This window comes from Haliaeetus leucocephalus, unplaced genomic scaffold (assembly GCF_000737465.1).
Source record: "Haliaeetus leucocephalus isolate CR32 unplaced genomic scaffold, Haliaeetus_leucocephalus-4.0 Scaffold295, whole genome shotgun sequence".
Lineage (NCBI taxonomy): Eukaryota > Metazoa > Chordata > Aves > Accipitriformes > Accipitridae > Haliaeetus > Haliaeetus leucocephalus.
In genome coordinates, this window is record NW_010972731.1 from 7024197 (window position 1) to 7044635 (window position 20439).

Genomic DNA, 20439 nt, shown 5'->3' on the forward strand with positions numbered 1-20439 from the left:
AGGGAGGGGGCGGTACTGAGGAGGGAGGGCGGGAAGCGGGAAGGAACGACCGCTACGGGCGCTGCCGGGCCGCCAGCCAATCAGGCGCCGCTGACGGGAACCGCGCGACGGGTCGCTTCCGCCACTTCAGCGGCTCTCGCGAGAGCCGCCGTCGCTATAGCAACGCCCGCCCGGAAGTAGCGATCCCGCGTCGAGGCCCTCTCAGGGCGAGAAGCCGTGACTCAGCAGGGCGGGGGGGGTGACGTCACGATGGCGTCACCACTCCGCCCCGTGTCGCGGCCCCGCCGGGCCGCCGCCCCTCTAACGGCGACACGGGGGCCCTCGGCGGGTGGGGGGCCCGCTCCCCGGGGTGGCGGGTGTTGAAGGCCCGGCCGTTGTGCTGAAGGGATTTAATTCCTTTTATCCCCTCTGAGGGGGATAATACGGTGGCTGAACATGGTGGTTGCCGTCCGATCCCGTGTAATGTTCGCCCTACTCACAGGGAACGGGATTCAGGTTGATTCGGTTTATATAAATGGAAGTGCATTTTCCATCCCCGCAGGAGCTGAAGCGGTGAAGTTACGCGGCCCTGAGCTGCTGCGGGCAGGGAATTTGTCGGTCCTTCAGTATACCATGAAGAAGAAGGAAACCTTTCTGCCTGTCATGGGGACGTGTACGTATTCTCTCGCCGCTTAGCAAGAAACATCAAGTTGTGTTGAAATCCCATTCCTGGCAATAAGCAGCATGCCTCCGGGGCAAGCGAAAGCAGAATACAAACTTGAAACTTCACAGGTTTTCCCTCCTAACCTGCCTGTAACATTTACCGTCACGTACAGCCTGGCTGCCAGTTCTGCTCCTTCCTTTGTTCACACTGTGACCTTCCCCACATCACCTGATCTCTACAGCTCGTTTGCCCTTTCTGCGAAACAAGGACAATATATTCCACTGGAAGACATTCTGGAATTGAAAGATGAAATATTTTGGAACCGCTAAGCCGTATTATTGCTGTCAACCAAAATCTTTTCTTTCCCAGCTCAGCGGTTGCCTAATCCTGTTAGTCACACTCGGAGGCCTCCCCCTTCTTTAGCAGCTTTAATCCCCACGGTGTTTTTTGACCAGAGTGATCTTTGGTCTTGTGTCAGAACACGCAGACCTTCACGGTGTGCTGTCAGCACTGCTTCTGGGTACAATTATTGTCTTTTAAGGGTTCCCATCACCTGTGGGGACAGAGCTGTGTCACAGCGAGTCAGATCCTGGGCAGAGTGTGCCCCCTCCTCATGAACTGGTCGAAATGGGTATATTTTATGTCAAGGCTTAAGCTGCAAAAATCACATTACGTATGCCCCCAAACCACGCACAGTTGCCCCCAAAGATGTACCCAACCCCTGCTCCAAGCAGAGACGGGCATGGGGGCAGCGGGGGGGGGGGGTATCGGCAGCGGCTGGGGCAGAGAGAGGGTCCACAGCGGGCAAGGGGAGACGGAGCGGCGGCGTGGGATACCCCCGAGGCTGAGAATTAGGGAAACTGAGGCAGGGGCTGGGTTCCCCGCCGGATTCGGCACCCCGCCGCCCCGCAAAGCCCCCCGCTCCGGGGAAGGGGAGGGAACGGGGCTCGGGGCAGGCTTAAAGCGGGCGGGAGGAGCTGTAGAACCGCGCCGTCGCAGGGCGCTTGTGCCGCTTTAAGGCGGTGCTGCCGATCCGGGCTCGGTCAGGCACCGGGAAGAGGAACTGGGCTTTGCACTGCCGGGTCGGGGCGAGCGCACCGCCGTGCACCGGGTGGCCCCGGTCGTCCCGTTCCCCCCCCCCCCCCCCCCACCCCACCGCTGCCGCCTGCTCCGCGCTCGCTGCAAGGGAGGGATGGGGCGGGGAGGGAGAGGAGGCGCTGGGGGCGAGGACCGGCCTTTGCATCCCCACCGCAGCCCCTCTGCAGCCCCTCTGCTCCCCGTTGCATCCCCTTTGCATCCCCTCCGCTCCTTCCTTCTGCTGCGAGGGGACATGCTTGCCAGGGCCGCCTGCTTGCAGGGTGCGTGCTTGAAATAAAAGCCCCCCACCACCATCCCCACCCGAAGACACCCCCCCCCATCCCCTGCCCCGAGCCCTCTCCTCTACCATGATTTTGCTGAGCAGCTTCTTGCACCTGCGGCCTCGGCGCTGCGGCCCTTTCGCAGGGCTGGGCAGGGGCTCCAGCCCCGCAGCGGGGTCCCGCAGGGCTCTGCGGGTGCTGGTGGACATGGATGGGGTGCTGGCCGACTTCGAGGGAGGCTTCCTCAAGAAGTTCAGGGCCAGGTACCCCGACAAACCCTACATTGCCCTGGAGGACCGGAGGGGCTTCTGGGTGTCGGAGCAATACGGGCGCCTGGGACCTGAGCTGAGTGTGAGTTTATGCATCCCCTGGCTCCGCGCGTGGCTCTTGTTCGCTCCTGCGCCGTGCAGCTGGAGCTCTGGCCCCGCGGGACCCACTGGCCCTCAGCTTGCGGGTGCAGCACTGGGGAGGGCTGTGGGTGCCGGCCGGAGCTCCCACCGAAACACAGGCACAGGTCTGCACGCAGGAGGGCTTCCAGTGGTGCCTTTTTCCCCAGAAATCCAGCGTTTTTCATGCACATCTGTCTCTTTTCCCCTGCATGCATAGATGGAGATAGATGCAAGGAAAGGAGATCTTTCAGAACATCTGTTTTAAAATACCCCAAATTGCATAGCTGAGTTTTTCTAGCTCTGATTTGGCCAAGCTGCATGGATTGATACTGTTCCTAGATGGATTATTCAGTTTCTCAGCAGCAATGTGAGGGGTGGGATGCAGCAGAGAAGCTGAGAGCAAACCATGCAATTGATGCTTCATTTGAGGGCTTACTTAAAATTAAAACAACCCCGAGCCCTCCCACGCCTGAAAATTATTGTATTCATTTTAACAATTAAAGCCTAAAAGCAGAAGCTCTCTTTACATTGTACTTTATCATTCAACGAAGGGCTGAGTGCTGCAGAAAGTCGGTTTCTGCCTCTACAAGTTCCCCAGCTCGATGGGATGTCTGTTGGCTCATCTGCGCATTGCAGTTGCACTAGTTGAAACGTGTTACAGCAAATAAAAGTACTCTTGTCGTTAGTGGTATGATGGTTACAAGGAAGGGAGTATGAATAAGGTCTGGAGCTCTCCCACTGGCAAAGTCCTGAACAGCTTGATGAGCTGAACAAATAACGTGTCCTCTCTAGCTGGGATTGATGAAAGGGAAATGGAGGACATCGTTCATGCAGTAAGGCAGATGCTAAAAGTTTGGCAGGGTTAATGCATGATAACTCTTTTTTTTGTCTTGATCTTAACTACTTTGGATGTGTTAAATGAAGTGAGCTCATCTTGCGTCTGCTGTGATCATGTAAAACCACCAAAACCTTGGGCTGAACAAATAGCAAAACTTCCACAGACTGACCTCAGGGCAGCCCTGATTTCACCTGTGGTTTCAGACCAGGGATAAAGAGAATAGGAGCTGCTCTGTGGCTACGGGCACATGGGCCATTCCAGTCCCCCATCGTCAGAGCCTACCATCGACCTGCTGTAGAAGACCAGAAAATAGGAGCCAAAGAGTCCAACGAGCTGAGGTTCCCAGCTCTGCAAGGGAGAACAACAGGTCAACAATATGCCAAGCACACAGACCTGGAAGGATGGGGAGCCCTGGATGGGCAGGGAAATTCCTCACAGGGAGAGATGAGAAGAAGGAAATGGAGGGTCTGTCCTGCCTGGCACATGGTGGGATTCCCAGCCTGGGGGATTTTTCCATCTGCCGGGCAGCGTGCTGGCTGCGGTGCCAGAGGGAATTAAAAGAGCCAAGTGGGTCTTTTCTTCAGGATGAACTTAGTTCTTCCCCCATTGAGCTTGATTGCAAAATGCTTTTTGACATAAGTGGAAGCTGAATAGCTACGGAAGTCCTTGCTGTAAGAAGACACTTCAGCACAATTTGAAGTGGTTTGCTGCATCAGGCCACATTTCTCAGGTGTCTCTTGTGCGACTACAGTCAGTATCTTAAAAATAAAATGTCATTGCTCACCGGTCTAAATCAGAGCAACTGGAGTTTGAATGTTTGCCTAGCCCTGTGGCAAACTGTTAGGGTAGCTGTTCTTGTCATGGTGCCAGCAGGCATTTCTGCTGGCTCTCTTGCACCAAATCAGCGTGTTTCATTTTGAACATGTACAAAGAAGGCTTTTCTTCCCTCTTCTGAACCACCTATGTTTTCTGCTGCTCAGGCAAAAGGGAAGAGTGCAACAGTTGATCTGGGTAGTCTCTCCTTTGAAGTTGGGTGTCTGGTCTTCTCACATTATCTGGGTTTTTTTGAGAAATACAGGGTCTGATTCTGGCATGTCATATTAAATGCTCAGTGCCCAAATATGTAATGGGTTCATGCATTCATCTTCCCGAGAGCAGGCAAGGTGTGCAGCCAGCGTCTTGGCACAGGCAGCCAGCAGGATGAAGCAGAACATGACTCCCCCAAATGAGCCCTGTGTTTGCTTTGTGGCATTGCTGCCCTGAGCCTGGAGTTACCAGCAAAGCCCCAGTTGCTCCTGCTTGCCTGCTTTCTTCCCCCAGTACAGGTGTAGCAAAGGCAAAACGTGGTGGTTATACGCGCTAGATTCCCATTCATCAGGCAGGGGGGAGCTGCAAGTCTAGCTGGCGTGTCCAACCAGCCTATTTGTTGCTATGAGCTGTGAGAACCAGCATATAAGCATCACTGAGGCTGCTCTCCCCTACCCTGATGCTCTACTGACTCCTCTATACTGTGCAATATAAGAAGGCCAGAATGGGCTTAAAGTTCCTTTTGTCCCTATTGTCCAACCTCAAATACAGAAACAGAGGTGCTGAAAATGATCAATCCTTCAGGGCAGGGCTTCCTTCAAAACTTCTCCCAGCTGCATCTGCAGATGCTTGGCTGCATTGCAACACCAGGAGAGGTCTGCTTCCTCTGCCTGTAGCCACGTTGCAGCACTCCCAGGCTCTCCTCCCTGAGGACCCAGTGTCTGTGCAAAATAATTGCTTTGCTTGGCAGCTGACAAGCCGTTACCTGTTTGAGGGAGTGCAGGGGATGCTGTGCCTTAGAGCTGTGCTGGACCCATCGCAGGCAGCCCCTGGACTCTGTCCTCGTCCCAAGGTTTTGCTTCCCATGGTCTCTCTCTGCTTTGCTCTCCCTTTGCACCATACTAGTGCACCCCAGCTGCTAACCTGGATGTTAAGTGTTTCAAACCCTTGCCTGCAGGTGCTGCATTTGCCTGGTAGACCTTGCCCAGGCATCCTTGAGGAAGAGCATCTGCATTCATCCTGACATGCATTTCATCCTGTAATATACCTTCTCCTTTGAGAGCAGCCCCACTGCTATTTTAAGTGATCTGATTGAGACAAATAGGCCAGACAGCATCTGGAGCTGAACAGCATCACATTACAGCAGGGCTACCGGGCCACGTCAGCCAGATCCACGTGGAAGTGCCCCTCCAGACGCAGAGCTGGGGTTTGGTTCAGTTCTGGGCAATCTCTTGTGGTTTGCCTTGAAAGAACGTGCTGCTCCCTCTGTGTCTGGGGCTGCAGAGGCAAAACCAAGCCTGCTCCAGAGCATCTCCAATCTAAATTGTATGGGACAGGTGCAGGTTGGCAGGTGGGGAACAAAGGCACCCACAGAGGCAAGGCGGGTTAGCAGGAGGGGACCAGAGCCAGCCCTGCCACCATTCTCACTGTCACCATCCTCTGACCTGGGAAAGGGTGGGGAAGATGCATGTGCAAGGAGAAGAGTAGCAAGAAGCCCTGTGCAGTAACAGCTCTCTTTCCCCTCACAGGAAAAAGCCATCAGCATCTGGGAATCCAAGAACTTCTTCATCGAGCTGGACCCGCTCCCTGGGGCTGTGGAAGCTGTGAAGCAAATGGCAAATTTGGCAGAGTGAGTAGGAACCTGCCCATGGTAACTGGGGATGGACAGGGGAGCAGCAGTGGCTTTGCAGGCTCATCCGCCTCCTGGCAGAAGCGCTGAATACAACATCAGCATTAAAAATATCGCCTAGCCTGCTGGGTGTGGGAGGAAAGAGAGGGCTTTGGCTCCTCGAGCAGTCACCAAGAAAATCAGCCATGTGCAGCCCCTTACCTTCAGCTCTCTGCTCCCAGTAAGGGTGGTGAAAAAGGGAACATGCTTGTCCCATGGGTGTGGGTACACGTCCTGGGGGTGGGATCCTGTGAGATGGGGGATTAATGTCTTAAATCACCCTGGTTTGATCTGTGTGTGGCGGGGGGTCTGCTTTGGGCACCTGCCTGCTCAGGTGGCATCTCGCAGAGGCAGCCAGGTGTATCTCAAGAGGGAGCAGGGTCGGATCAGTGTGTTTGGCCACCAAGTGACCCTCTGCCCCTGTTTTTATTCTCATGGCAGCACCGATGTGTTCATCTGCACAAGCCCGATCAAGAAGTACCGCTACTGCCCTTACGAGAAGGTGAGTAGGTCCGAATCCCAGCTCCCCCTCGTGTACCGCGCTGCCCAGTGAAAGCCGTCTGACCCCCACGTGCCTCCAGCTGTCTGGCTGTAAAATGGCAGTGATATTTCCCTGCTCCACCAGTTTTGTTCCTAAGCATCTTCGCAGAGCGGCAGCTCTGCCGTTGGCTGAGCTCTGCCATTTGCATGCACTGAGGTGCTTGGTCTTAGTATTTCATCACAACGCCAAAAGCTGCTTGGCTTTAAAAGAACTTGTGCTCCAGCAGCATCCGAATCCTTCCCATTAATGAACTTATTAAGAGAGATGTCCCCCCTGTGTGGGGGCCAGGGCTCGTGCCGTGCGCTGCTGCCACTCTGCTGAGCAGCCCCTGCTCCATCCATCAGCTTTCCCTGCGCTCACCGCTCGCCTCTCGCCTTCCAGTACGCCTGGGTGGAGAAGCACTTCGGCCCCGAGTTTCTTGAGCAGATTGTTTTGACGCGAGATAAGACGGTGGTTTCTGCTGACCTGCTTATAGACGACAGACCTGATATAACAGGTAAGGGAGGTGCGGGGTGGCAGGAGTGACCAGAGGCAGCCTCGAGGGGCAGATGGCATCTGGGGGCAGTGGGCGCTGGTCCCTCCCTGCTTGATTAGGCTCTCATTAGGGGTTTGTGTCCGCAGGCTCCTCGTGTTGGAGTAAGGTCAACCTCTGCGTCTCGCAGAGTTGTCCAGCGAGCTGACCTCTCTCCTTGCTTTGCAGGGGCTGAGCAGAACCCCAGCTGGGAGCACGTGCTCTTCACGGCCTGCCACAACAAGCACCTGCAGCTGAAGCCCCCCAGCCGTAGGCTACAGTCCTGGACCGACGACTGGAAGGCCATTCTGGACAGCAAACGCCTGCCGCCGGGCCAGGCCACCTAAACACCAGCCTCCCACCACTGCCCGGGGCTGCGGCCACCCGCTCTTGTCCCTGTGGAGTCCTGCTGAAGGCTGGAACCATGGATGGACAGACAGACACACACTGTCAGTGCTGCGGAGAGGAAGAGGGGGGTGAGCTGAAGAGCCACAGCCACCCAGACCTGGAGAGTGGACCCCAGCCCAGCCATGCCACAAGGGACCAGCAGCAGGATTGGCCCCATGGACTCAGCAGCCCATCTGGGGAACATTTTCCCCTGGCTTCTGGGGTCTCTATGCGGCATCTGCATCCCCTGCAAGGCCAGCCTGGCATTTCTGGTGGACGAGGTTACCCTCAGCATGTCACTGCCCTTGTCCGGTGCACCGCATAGCACAGAGCCACTCTCCATCCTCCTCTCTACGTTATGGTCGGTGGTCATGCAGGTGGTTTGTTTTGTCCTCGCAGGGCTTCATACTGAGGGGCTGCCTCGGGGGATCTTTCCTCCCAGCCGGTGGCTGGGGTCTAGGGAGAGGAGCGGCTGGAAGCGCAGGGGGAGCACGCGGACGCTGCCCAGGCTCCTTGCACCGGCTCAGCTGTGCTGTTCCTTGCAGCTGATGCAACAGGACAGCTACGTAGTTCCCTGCAGGAAAAGTCCCTGCAGCGGGATATGGGGACAGTACCACTCCTCCTGTGGATCTGGCCTTGGGGAGAGAGCCCTGAGGCACTGAGATGTAGCCATCCTCCAGCTGGGGGGAGGGATGCCCGCTTGCTCTCATCCCTGAGGAACTGCAGCAGCTTTAGAGCTGGGGCTTTATAGCTGATTTGGGATGAAGAGAGGGGCTTTTTTCCCACCTCCTCATTGCCTGTGGGCTGCTCACCTGGGGCATCTCTGGGGCAGCGAGCAGGTAGTGGCAGTGCCAGCACCAGCCCTTCCTGGGATCCAGGCAGTTCCTGCAGGAGCTCATGGCTCACCCTGCCAGCCAGTGATCAGATGGTAGCTCCTTGGATTTCAAAGCCAGGAAGGTCTGCGCATGCAAGCTGCATGATCACATCACCCCATCTCCCTCCTCCTGGTAGTGTCTGACATCAGCCTGCCAGGAAAGCTCTGGGTGTGCGTCTGCCAGGCACCCTGCTTCCACGCAGAAGGTCCTGGGTGCTGCATCCCGCCAGGGTCAGGCACTGGGACAGTTGATGCCACAGAGCATCCTCAAGCCTTCGGTGTGGAGCTGCGTGGAGAAGCAGGGCTGGTGGAGGAGCTACAGCATCGCTGAGAAGTGGGTTCAGCAGAGGCACCATGGGTGTCCAAAGGGGTTGTGTTGGTGGAGGATTATCACGGCTGCATCCGTGGATGCTGTTTTCAGTCCTCACATACCGCAAGGGAAGAAGTTGAGGGGACGTTGCTGTTAAGGGCTGGGGAGCCCATCAGAGGCACCCACAAGGCTGTATCACAGGCTTAGTTTGTTCTGCAGCTGCCTGCAGCTCTGCCACTGTCCCGGCTCTGGATGTCTGGGGACGGAGCATGCTGCCAGCTGCCCTCGCCTTGTCTTGGGACCCCTGAGGCAAGGTGTTCGGCCACCCGACCGCTACGAAGGGGCTGCAGCATACGTGGCTGGCTGTGCCAGCCGCCACCGCAAGATGACTGTGCTGGGGCTGAGCTCTGGGAGCAGCCAGTGCTGCTGGGAAGCTGCAGCTGGGCACCGCAAAGGGAGCGTTTGGACCAAGGGGCAGCTTCAAGAGGGATGCTTTTTGCATAACTGTACCCACAGCCTCTTCTTCCCTTGCCCAGCTCGTTCCTGCCTTCCCGAGCCCACACCAGCCAGGCCTCAAACTGCAGCGACCCAGCTGGCACCAGCAGCCGCACCAGAAAGCCGCCGCCGCTGCTGCTGCTCTTCCATCCAGCCCCATAGAAGAGACATCCCAGCTGCTGGGGAGAGCCGGGTGTCCCTTCCCTGCCTCCAGCACTGCCATAAGGCAGACACGACCCAGCCGTCCCAAGCGGGAGCCGGTGCTGGGTTTCCCCAAGCAAAGCCCCGGGGATGCGCCGGCTGCGTCAGGGCCGGCATGCGTTTGCGTCACTGCTGACATCGCGGAGGCCGTGCGACCCCCCGCTCCCGCCTGCCCCCACCGCCGTCTGGGATCCCGCTGCGCGCTTCTGCTCTCCTGGCCCGAGGACTTGCTGGCTGCAGGAATAAAATTCCCCACTGGGACACGTAGCGCCACGGGCAGGGGTGGTAGCCAGGGCTTGGCCAGGGTTAGCCACCCCACGCTGCTTGCTCATGCCTTTGGCTTGCCTCTCCTCTCTCCTATGAGCCCCCCATCAGCAAAAAACTATGTGAGCTTAAAGCTACATAGCCAACAAATAACCTATTTCAGCAGCAGCGGCTGGCCCCCCACCATGTCCAGGACCTGGAGGGGCTAGTGAAGTTGGTGCTTTTGAACCTGTGCCTTCCCCGGCTGCTGTGGGGCCAGGGATGAAGGCTGCATCGTCTTGGGCCTTTCTGAAAGCTGCCCCACCTCTCAGGATGGGGCACATGCGTGAAGACGGCACTGTTGGCCCATGGTGGTGGGAGTTACATACCACAAGGACCTTTTATATTTTTTTGGGGGTTTTTTTTTTCCGTTTAAACCACTGTGTGCTTCTCCGGGTGGTGGGTTTGGTATGAGGGGGTGTATTTGGGAAGGGTGTTGGCAATGTGCAGCCACCTTAGATGCAGCCCCCTGGCCAAGAGCTGCCTTGGCCGGGGGTTTGCAGGCGGGGAGCTGGGAAAGCAGGTAAGCTCCGTGGGCAGCTGCTACGGCTGCTGAGCATCACATACCCCTCCGCTCTGCCAGAGCCCTGCTGGCTGCTGGCCCCTTTGTGCAGCCGGTGGGGCCTCATGGGGTCCAAGCTGGTTTTTTTTCCCCAGCAGCACCATTTGAACATGAGTTCCCCAAGCCCTCCGGAGCCTTCTCACAGCCCATCCTCAAGCCAAAACTGGAGCCAGCGTGTCATTACGGCAGCTGCCCAAACCAGCCATCTTCCCCCGAGGCTGGGGTGGACCTGAGGGATGTTGCTTTCTGGTGACCAGTGGGTCTTTCCCCCTTGGTGGGAGATGTGATACCGGAGAGACCGTGTGGCTTCACGCCAAATATACTTGAAAGCAGAGCTGGAGTTTCTCAGGCATGAGGCTCCGACTTGACGCACAGAAACCCCGAGCAGGTAGCTGACCTGTTTGCACCCACCGAGCTCGGGGCTGGGAGGTGGCTCTTCGTCGCCCGACAGATCGACCCTTTCAATGTTCGAGCCCTTCTGTGGCCAGCTAAGACGCACAAAGCTTTTATTTTTAAATGCACATCTATAAAGCCGAGGCCGATGAGGAGCACTGCAATAAACACTGGGTTTTATTGGCATCCAGCTTCTTAGAAATGGAGTTTGGGTTTTGCAGTTTCCCACCTGCGGCTCTGCCCTCTGCATGGGGACAGGGGGGCTTCGCCTGTGGGCTCGGGCAAGTCCCTGTGTCCAAAAAGCCTATAACCAGCCCCCAGCAGTGCCATTACCCCATTAGACAGAGTCCCTGTGGGCAGAAATAGGGGTGGGTTTAGGTAGAGATGAGCTTCCTAAAGATCTTTTATAATAAATAAAGCCATAAAGCGTGTCTCCCGTTGGGCCACAGAGCAGAAGCAATAAAAGGGGCTGGAGCTGTCACAGGCTGGCTCTCCCCGGGATTTTTTATCTTGTCCATTGCTGTGGGCTGGTCCACATCCACGCACACTGGTTGCGAGGTGTCCACAGGCTTCCCCTGCCCACCGTGGGGCCGTGCCATGGGTGACCGCTGCGCTTGACCGGCACTTGCGTGCTGTAAGCAATGCCGTAGCCCTGCCAGACATGCAGGATCCAAGGTGGGGAGGGAGGACTGCAGGAGCATCCCAGCAGGGCTGGGAAAATCCCCATTTCTGGATCAGGCTCTGAGGAGTGATACTCCAGTGGCCTGTCTGGGGGTCCCCCTGCCCTGACCACAGTAGCCGGCATCAGCACAGCACAGATGCTGGGACAAAGCATGGGAATTCTTTTTTTCTCTGGTAGTCAGTGCAGCCCTAATTCACTACTATGTACAGCATTAAAAACAGCTTGATTTGTCTCTTCCAGCTCAGACCACTGCATTAGATAGTTGCAAGCAGTCAGAGGTTAAATTAGCCTGTTCACTGGTGAGTCCAATCCTGCCACAGTTTAGCCCCAGCCTAGATGCTACAGCAAGGAAAAACATGGTCTGTGCCATAGCTCATGCCTGAAATGAGTGTTTCTGGGCCTGAGCCGTGCTTGGCTGCAGCTGGACGAGGTCTGACTCTGCTCCCCAACACTGGAGTCAGGAGTGTCCCATGGGAGGCAGTGACCTGCCCCAGCACACCATGAGACAGCGGGGAGGACGGGGCATTTGCACTGGGGCTGGGATGCGTGGTCCTCACACTGGTGTGGCTCCAGGACACGACACGGGGTGCGAGCAGGATCGCATTCGTGAGCTGGAGGTGCTGTCCTGCTGGAGCCGGGACACCCAGGGAGTCCTGGGCAGCATGGGGGACAGGGAAATTCAGCCGCCAGCTTGGGCAGCACAGCCTGGGCTGGGTGTGCATCCCCCCCCAGGATGCTGCTGTGGGGCCCATAAAGCTGCCCCGGGGCTGGTTTGGGCAACAAGCACCTCTCTGCCCTTGCAGCTGCTTTTTGGGGCTCCCTGCAAAGCCTGGCAGCAAGCGTTGGGCCCCAGCTGCCTCTCTTTCCCCACTACCCTCGCCCTGCGCTGGAGATCCCAGCTCCCCGGAGGAGACGCTGTCCTTTCCCTGGCGCAGGGACAGAGGCAGCGGGTTTGACACCAGCTCTGCTCTGAGCTGGGGCTGCCAGGCGGTGGCACTGGGACCAGGGCCACATGTTTCCCAGTAAAAGATGGAGCAAGGTGGAGGGACCGCATCCCCACCAGCCCAGGGAGGGTTGGTGGAGGAGCATCACGAACTGCTGGCTTGCAGCTGAGCTGTGGGTTTGTTGCTGTGTCCGCTCCTCCACGCTCTCCAGCGTGCCTTTTTTCTCCTTGAAAAGCCTCAGGTTGCAGATATCACATATCTTCTGGGTGACAAGCACAGTTTCCAAGGCAGGCGGAGGCGGAGAGGAGGGGGACAAAGGTTGTGGTGACCTGGCCCTGGCCCTGAGCACAGGGGAGCACCCTGAACCGATGCCTGTGGGAGCATTCGCACCCTTCCCATGGCCAGGGGCTGCTGGGTGAAGGTGGCCCTGGCCAGAGCAGGACCACCGACCGTGGAGAAAAGGATGTCAAAAGCAAAGACGCCGTCTCTAACATGTAACCGCTGCCCTCGGCTGGGCACTGAATTTCGGCATTGCCCAAACTCACTGGAAAAGTTCCAGGAGGTTTGGGTGCCAGCCCAGTAGCCAGTGCAGCCCCTGCGTGAAACCCCTCAGCTGCCGGGAGCGGGGTGGGGGCGCGAGCACCCGACCCCCTTAGGGAATTCACCGCGAGAGCAGCCCCCTTCACCCCGGTCCAAGCTGGACCAAGCTTGCAGGACCCAGGAGGGTGGGAGCGAGCGATGCTTGCGCCTGGACCCCTCGGAAAGTTGTCACCACGTGGGTGTTTGTTAGCTCTTTCTGACGTTGGCCGATACCCAAATAACTCCAAGCCGGTGCAAAGCTCGGCGAAGGGGGAGAACGAGGGCTGCAGGGGCCGGCTGGCCTAAGCCCTGACGCAAGGGCGGTGGGTGGTGTGGGACAAAGCCAGGGCAGGGGACGGCGAGAGGATGAGTCACCCAAATACGCAGGAGGGGAAGGAGCGGAGGCAACGACGGCTCAGCCCACGGCAGCAGCCGGACCGGGGCTTTGCCTCTTGCAGGGCCGCTCTGCCCGATTTTGGGAGAGGAACGGGATGGTGCCCCGGTGTCACTGCTCAGGGCCAGGGTCCTGAGCCCAGTGCTGCCCGCGCACCGTGGGCAGAACAGCCATGTGGATGCAGGAGAAATATCCACTAGAGGGGACTGTGCGATCGTGTGTGGGAACGTGCAGCCGCCAGCCTGGCTCTGTAGAGCAGAATCCGGCTCCTCTGGCCGCAGAGCCAGTGCTCCATCCATCCCTCAGCCTGCTTGGTTATCCCAACCCGGGCTCCCAATGCCCTCCGCATCACTCCCACTGGGCACTGCCCAGCTTACCCAGGGCCAACCGGAATACCGTGGGGTACGGAGAAAGCAGTTGCAGCTGCAGGCGCTGGGGAAATGTGCTGGGTTGGCCCCAGCCAGCAGCTAAGCCCCCACCCAGCCGCTCGCTCACTCCCCCCCAGCGGGATGGGGCAGAGAATGAGATGGGCGAAAGCATGAAAAACTTGTGGGTCAGAAGAGGAACTGGGGATCTATAGGGTCCATATAGAAAATACCCCTGGAAAAAATGCAGGCTGCAGTCCCCTGGCAACTCAGGGCATCCCCCCTCCTCCTCCATACCTCCCTGCTCGGCTCTGCCCCTGCTCCCCCCCCGGGACCCCACAGCTCTCCCAGGGCTGAGACTGTTCATCCTGTCCCTGAAAGCCTGAAATCCCCCAAGGACCCAGGGCCGTTATTTTGCTTTTTCCTCCCGCTCACCCTGAAGCTGGAGCCCATTGTGTGGGGCAGAGCTGGGGATGCCGAGGGCAGGCAGAACTGGGGTGGTTTCTGGTGGTTTCCTCTCGCTGTCCCTTTGTCCCCCAGCAGCTCGATATCGTCTCCCTCCCGGCAGGATTAATGGGCTTTGCTTCTCTATTTGTTACACAAGGACTTAAGTAATGTACTCCCCAGAGAGAAATAAAGCTTCCTTTGCCCCAGCAGTGCTGGGGAGGCCAAATCAGAGCCCATGGTGATGGGCTGCATCAGCTTTCTCATGTCCTTCAAGGCTCCACATGTTAAGCCCATCCTTCTGGCAAAAATCCTGCAAAACAGTTTATTTTTGACTGTGTTAATAAACATGCTTGTGGAACATGTTGTGTTTAGATGTGAGCATGCCACCTTCTCCCTGTGTCCCCGGGGCCAGGCTTGTGGGCAATGTGGGGCCAGGGTTCACAGCTGCCAAAAACCAGCCGCTGATGCTGCTGACGCTGCACTCGCGAGCACCACGGGGACCAGCAACCCCGAGCATGAGGCCACATCGCCTGCTGTTCCCATCAACCACCAAACCTGCCAGCAACATCCCGCTAGCTGCTCTTTCCTGGAGGTTCCCAGCTCATGGTCCTGGAGCAGGGATGCAGCCAGGGGAAGGGTCTGACCACGATCTCATACAGCCCTGGTGTCCTGCAGCCGCTGGAGCACGGACACAAGGGCTCCAGGGATCCCGTCCAGCTCCATAAATACCTGTCATAGGGGAGGACACTGGTCTCAGGCCACCCCATGGGCAGACACCTGTGGAGCTGAGCTTGCACATCCCGCTCCCACAGCCACCCTTGATGGGTCTGAGCCCATCCCCATCCCCGGCTCCCTCGACCGCCCGCTAATCCTCAGCTGGTGGTACCAGCAATGCTCCTGGGATGGAGAGGGCACTTTGGGGAAATGGTGCTGCTCCTCTCCCAGAACAGACTTACTCTGAATACATACTATTTTAAACTCTAACTTGCCAGATTTTGGGGGAAACTTGCCTTGGCTGTGTCTGGGTCCAATCCCCCATGTCCCAGAGTCAACGTTCAGCATCTCCAGGTAGCCGGGACTGGAGCCGCATCTGGTCTCTCAAGATCCAGGGAAGGGAGATTAACAGCAATAACTGAAAGGCTGTTAGTGAGATACCGAGTGAGAGCACTTGAGGGTCTATGGAAACATAGCTGGCTGTCCCCAAGGTCCACAGGTCCCCCGTGACCTGCTCGGTGCCTGTGGTGTGTTTCCATCATGCCAGCCCAGTGGGAGCCTCAGCTGGGCAGCACCTGCGCTGCCTTCAACGCTTGCGGTGATGGCGGTGAGTCATCCAACGGCTCCTGGGGACGACTCCAAAACGCCGGCAGACTTTGGGAAACTCCCAAAGGTGCTGGGATATGCAGCAGGAGGCAGCTGTGGATGTCAGGAATCGGCCTCTGTTTAGTAAAGGGGAGGCGAGGGGGCCCCGCTGTGCGTGCCGGAGGATGCGCTACGAACAGGGAGCAGCTCGTGCTGCACGAAGCGAGTCCTTCCCAGGTGAAGGGATGGGAAAGGCAGCGACCTGCTGCTCTTAGTGCTGCAAAGCCACCTGCACACGCTGCCAATGTCACCCGAGCGAGGCTCAGCGCCATCACCACCGTATCGGTGCTGAAGGCACCGGCTGGGAGCAGGCGGCAGCCGGTGCCTGCTCTCAGCCAGCTCTGCACCCCGGTGGGGCTGGGATCACTGCTGCCTGTGTTACCCTTTACGGCACCGTGCCCGCCTGCATGAAGCTTCTGGCTGGGCACCAGCTGGGAACCACCTGGCTCATCACCCCAACCCGGCGGGGGCTGCTGGGTTGCTGTGCCCCATCCTGCCCAAGGGCCCTGCTTGCTTCCCCTCCCAGTTACAGCTGCGCCAGTTTATGACTCCATCAGCCCTGAGGAAGCATCGCAGGGAGCAGGTCCCTGAAGGTTTTCAGGTGTTACCACCCCCTCCTCTTGCAGGCATCGCCTTTGCTCTCGGCCCCAGACCTCCCCACAGCCTCTGGAAAAACAAACGCATGCCTTGGATGCCTGTTTTATTACAGGTTTTCCCTTTCCAGCCCAGCAGCGCAGTCTCACGGCGGTGCTTCGCGCTCCTGCATCTCGTACGGATCCTTTTTTATCATGGGAAAAGTGCTCCCGGGATGGCTCCTGGGGACGGGCACTGGTGCAGGTGGCAGCCGCAGCCCGGCCACGCACAGCCCTGAGCTGCAGCTCAGGACACAAGCGCTGTCATGTTGGGGCTGCTTCACCCTTGCAATGGAGCTCCTTTCTGCAGATACCAGTTTATTCTCTGCAAGACATAGCAGCCTGTTAGGAAACATGTCTGACTCTAAACCTCACTTGTCCAGCACCTCCTTGGTGCAAAATGGATCTCTACCGACAACTTTTCAGATGATGAAAGTGGAGGCACAAAATATGTTATAGTTACTTCATATATAGCAGGATTGAGACTGCCCACACCTACGGGTGATAGGAAAATAGGGAGAAGAGTTGTCCCACCCCGATCGGTATGGGTCTGTGATGGGGCCCCTACTTTTGGGTGTTCATAAATAAAGACCACAAAGAGTCCACGAAAAAGGGCAAAGCTTCATGTCTGCTCAGCCTGGCGTGGCCTTGGAGCATGATGCCGGAGTCCAGCATCCCCCTCTCATTGGACCCCCGTGCACGGGGCTTTTGCAGCACTGTTTGTTGGCTAAAAGGGTTTCAGAAGTGCCAGAACGTTTAGGGCTGCCTGTTCCCAAGAAGCCATAAACCCTTCTGCATCTCTCCCTGCAAATTTGCAGCATTGCAGCCCCAGCGACAACCCAGCACCCATCCAGCCCTGGGGACTCCACTGTTTTCTGCGCTGCCCAGCTTTGCGATGTGTCTATCGAACACATCAAACGTGCCGGGAGGAGCGTTTCTGGTCCAGCACCTGCTTTCGGTGTGCAGCATTGTTTCCCCAAAGCCCAGGAGAACAGCAGCAGCTTGATGCGGTCTGACCCCCGTCAGACCCAACCGGCTCCGTCCTGCCCAGAGATGGTTGCTTCATCCCAAACTAGCTAATTCTTGCTGCTTTTTCTATTCTTGCTTTTGAAGGAGGGAGGGGAGAACAAAACAGCCCTCGGGGTGAAGTTACCTTCTTAATTAACGAGGCTGAGAGCTTTGCAGATATTGTGCAGAAGGAGAGAAAAATAAGGAAAACTGGGCAGAACCGGAAAGGATTGGGTTCAATTGTCAGACCAATTAACCTAGATCCGTGCTCTCCCTCTGGATGAATAGCTCGTTATTATGTAATTGCTCGGGCCCAGCTCCTGATTGAGAGAAATTAAAATCAGACACTGAACAAGGCAACCTGGTGTGGAGACAGGACATGGGAGCTGCCCAGGGAAGCCATCCGTAAGGCAAAACCGAGCGAGAGCCCAAGCTGTGCAGGGCGAGCTTGAGCCTGAGCTTAGAGGATCTTGCTGAAACCAGTATTATCTGGACCATTTGCACCATCCTGGACCCAAAATGTGGCCGGGCTAGGGGATAATTTGGAAAGGCCCTGGAGATGGTGAGCAGGCGGGAGGTCCTGGTTTAGCCAAGCACTTAAGCATCTGCGTAATTGCAATGTAGCTGCAAGTCCAGCTCAGCTCAGCAAGGGATTTCAGTGAGATATGTGGTGTGCTCAGTCAGGGACAAAGTGGTTTGGGAGCTTTTTTGTCTGGAGAAGAAATAAAATTCATTGTAAGCCCTACTTGACCCTTTCCTGCATGCTCTGTGTTAGGACCCATCTGCCCAGAGAGGAGGAAAAATTCCATCATCACAGACTTTTAAATCTATACCTAATAAAAAAAAAGCCATTAATCCTAATAAATCAGCATGAGAAAACTAGCCAGTGCCATAGCTGAGCAGGGTTTTCCGTCTGTAAGGTTGATGAGTTCATATGCAGTGGGAAATTTAAATGCAGTGTTTGGGAAAGGACTGCAGGTTTCAATATTAGCTTAAGAGCAGACAAACATGTTTTTCTGCTGCAGAAGTGGAAGGGGATCTCCTTGCAGGAGGGTTGGCCTTTCCCATCCCCTGTGTTTTCATCTACCTCTTCTCCTGCCTGCAAATTATCCATGGAAGGGAGTAAAAGCTGCAGAAAAACACCATGCGCGGCTGCACGCCCCGCACGCCGTTTGTGCTGCCGTCTCAAGGTACGATAGCAGCTTTGCTTCCAACCGAACTGTGCCAGTGCCGGCTGGCTGCTGCCCGCAGCTGCTCGCCCTCCTGGCTTGACACCCTGCAATATCTGCATTTCCCCAGGGGTGTTTTTGGGTGCTGCTCCTGCATCTGGCTCATGTTAGCATTAAACTTTTTTCCAGCCCCATGGCTGAGCCCCCAGCCCTGATCCCCATCCTTAGCAAAACTCCACTGCAGCGTGTGTTGCAGAGATGATGTTTGCTGTGCAATACAAAGCAGGTATCTTTAAAGAAAAAAAAAACACTGGATACCCTAAATTAAGCAGCTTTAGCTTATGCTAGTACCAGGCATCCTTGGCTGCCATGTCCTGTGCCCACACATGTGTCCAGGGCTGGGACAGCCACCCCACAGGGCTGAGTGCCAGGTACAGCTTTAACCCACTTGACTCGCCCCAATCAGTCTTGACAGCTGCTTTAAGTTTTGCTAATTAACTGGGTGTCCCAAAAAGTCCTAAAAACTGCCACAGATCAAGCAGAGACCAGCAAAAGGCGAGAAGAGCCCAAACAAACCCTCCATCCCCAGCTGGCAAACCTCAAAGGCTCCAGCAACACAACGTGTCTTTAGGGAAACCACCAGCAATCTGGCTACACCACGTGTATTTATTGACATGGAAAACAGCCGCCCTATGTTTTCCAGCTCCGTGCCCCGGACATAACCCGCAGTCACCAACACCCTTCAAAACATCCCTCTCCTGAGATGTTTGGCGTCTGCCGCGCTCCGAGAGGGTCTGAAGGGCCCATGTGCGCTCGGGCGGTTTCATCCAATGCTGAAATGGGCTCAGGATTTTCCTACGAATGCCCCAGGATTAAATTAAAGAGGGTTTAAGCAGATGGTCGGTTCTCTGCACTTCATAGTTGGCAAAATGGGAACCATATCGCTGAATTGTCTACCAGCACTAATTAATGTTTGTAAAGCGCTCTGCTCTGCAAACTGCTGCCTACGTGCTAAGTGCTATCATTAGTATTATTACTAAGCTATTTATGCCTGTTCCAGTGCTTTCTCTTCCTTGTCCCAAAGGGCTTTTCCTCTTCCTTGTGCAGATGTACTGGGGCTGGGAAGAGGAATCAGCCCTCCCAGGCTCCGGCTGGCTCTAGCCCAGGCTCAGATCCTCGGTTTGCTGGCAAAACCCTCCGTTTGTGCCAGCACTACTGGGCTGGAGCCACCGGCTCCACAGTGAGGGCAGGAGCAGCCGGAGACTGGGAGGATCTGCCCAGAGATGGGGTTTAGCATCATCATGCCCAACCGTGGGTGAGATGGTTGTCTTGCTGCCTTTCCTGATTGCAAAATGGACACGATGCTGCTTCACTGTGTCCTTCGTGTTCCCACTGGGAAAAGCTTTCTTGGCTCGTAGGGGCTATTTGCATCTTTCTCTCTGTCGCTGCATGGCAAAGGGTTTTGCAAGAGAAGGGAGGGATCACACATCCTTCCTAATGACCCAAGAGGAGACTGAGGCACAGAGGAGGTTCAGTGATGGATGAGCTCACCCGTGGTCCATGACAGGCCCTTGTCCCCGTGCAACAAACGGGCAGTGACGTCTGCTGCTGCTGGCAGACAGGACAATGCATTTCCTACAAATAATCATCCTTGCAAGACAGTATTCTGCAAAACTGCAGGACGGCTTCTCCCTTCCCCGCTCAGTGAAGCCATCATCAGAGAAGCAGCTCACAAGAAATTGCGGCTGCTGCCTCTGGAAAGCAGTGAGAGGGCAACAATCCGCTTGTGGGTGCATGGAGCAGCCAACGCTCCCCACGACCAGCACCAAAACTTTGGAGCACAAGATCTTTACCCCGATCAAGACCCTGCTTTGATTAACCTAATCAGGCAGGACGTTCCTGAGCATCCCCATGACATCTTTTTGATACAAGAGTGGCTTTCATGACTCAGTCGGGAAAGAAACTGCCCAAGACAAGAAATTGGGGAGGAACTGACTGAAATATCGAATGCACTGAGCCCGCCACCCAATCTGCTATAGGGACACAGCAGGCAGCATCCACACCCCTGAAAATCCGGGGTGAGGAGGGCACCTTCACTGCCGTCACCTGCACAACCAGCCAAATAGCTGAGGACCAATGCTATGCTTCTGATGGGAGGTTTAGGGCATGAACCATCCTTTTTTTTTCATCCCGTAGCAAGTGCATGAGATGAAACGAGGCTCAGAAAGCTGGATATGGGATGCAGGCAGAGCGGGCAGCTCCCGGAGCGGGAGCAGAGCTCGCTCCAGCGAGGGCAGGAGGTGGCACAGGTAACGCCGACCCACTATGGCCCTGGGCCAGGGTGCATTTGCTTTGCAGAA

The 20439-nt window shown here is 56.5% G+C and overlaps 1 protein-coding gene across 1 annotated transcript; it reads left to right on the forward strand.

Annotated features, from left to right (window-relative positions):
• The first annotated feature begins 2088 nt into the window (after positions 1–2088).
• On the forward strand, positions 2089–7322 carry NT5M (5',3'-nucleotidase, mitochondrial). Its single transcript, XM_010570373.1, has 5 exons — positions 2089–2352; positions 5784–5884; positions 6365–6425; positions 6846–6960; positions 7165–7322. Exons 1-5 carry the CDS (start codon positions 2089–2091, stop codon positions 7320–7322), a joined length of 699 nt encoding a protein of 232 aa, XP_010568675.1.
• Positions 7323–20439: the final 13117 nt, after the last annotated feature.

Coding starts and splice junctions, on each gene's coding strand:
- NT5M (XM_010570373.1), top strand. CDS start 2,089: ATGATTTTGCTGAGCAGCTTCTTGCACCTGCGGCCTCGGCGCTGCGGC. Junction 6,426..6,845: donor GCTACTGCCCTTACGAGAAG/GTGAGTAGGTCC, acceptor CTCGCCTTCCAG/TACGCCTGGGTGGAGAAGCA. Junction 6,961..7,164: donor CGACAGACCTGATATAACAG/GTAAGGGAGGTG, acceptor CTTGCTTTGCAG/GGGCTGAGCAGAACCCCAGC.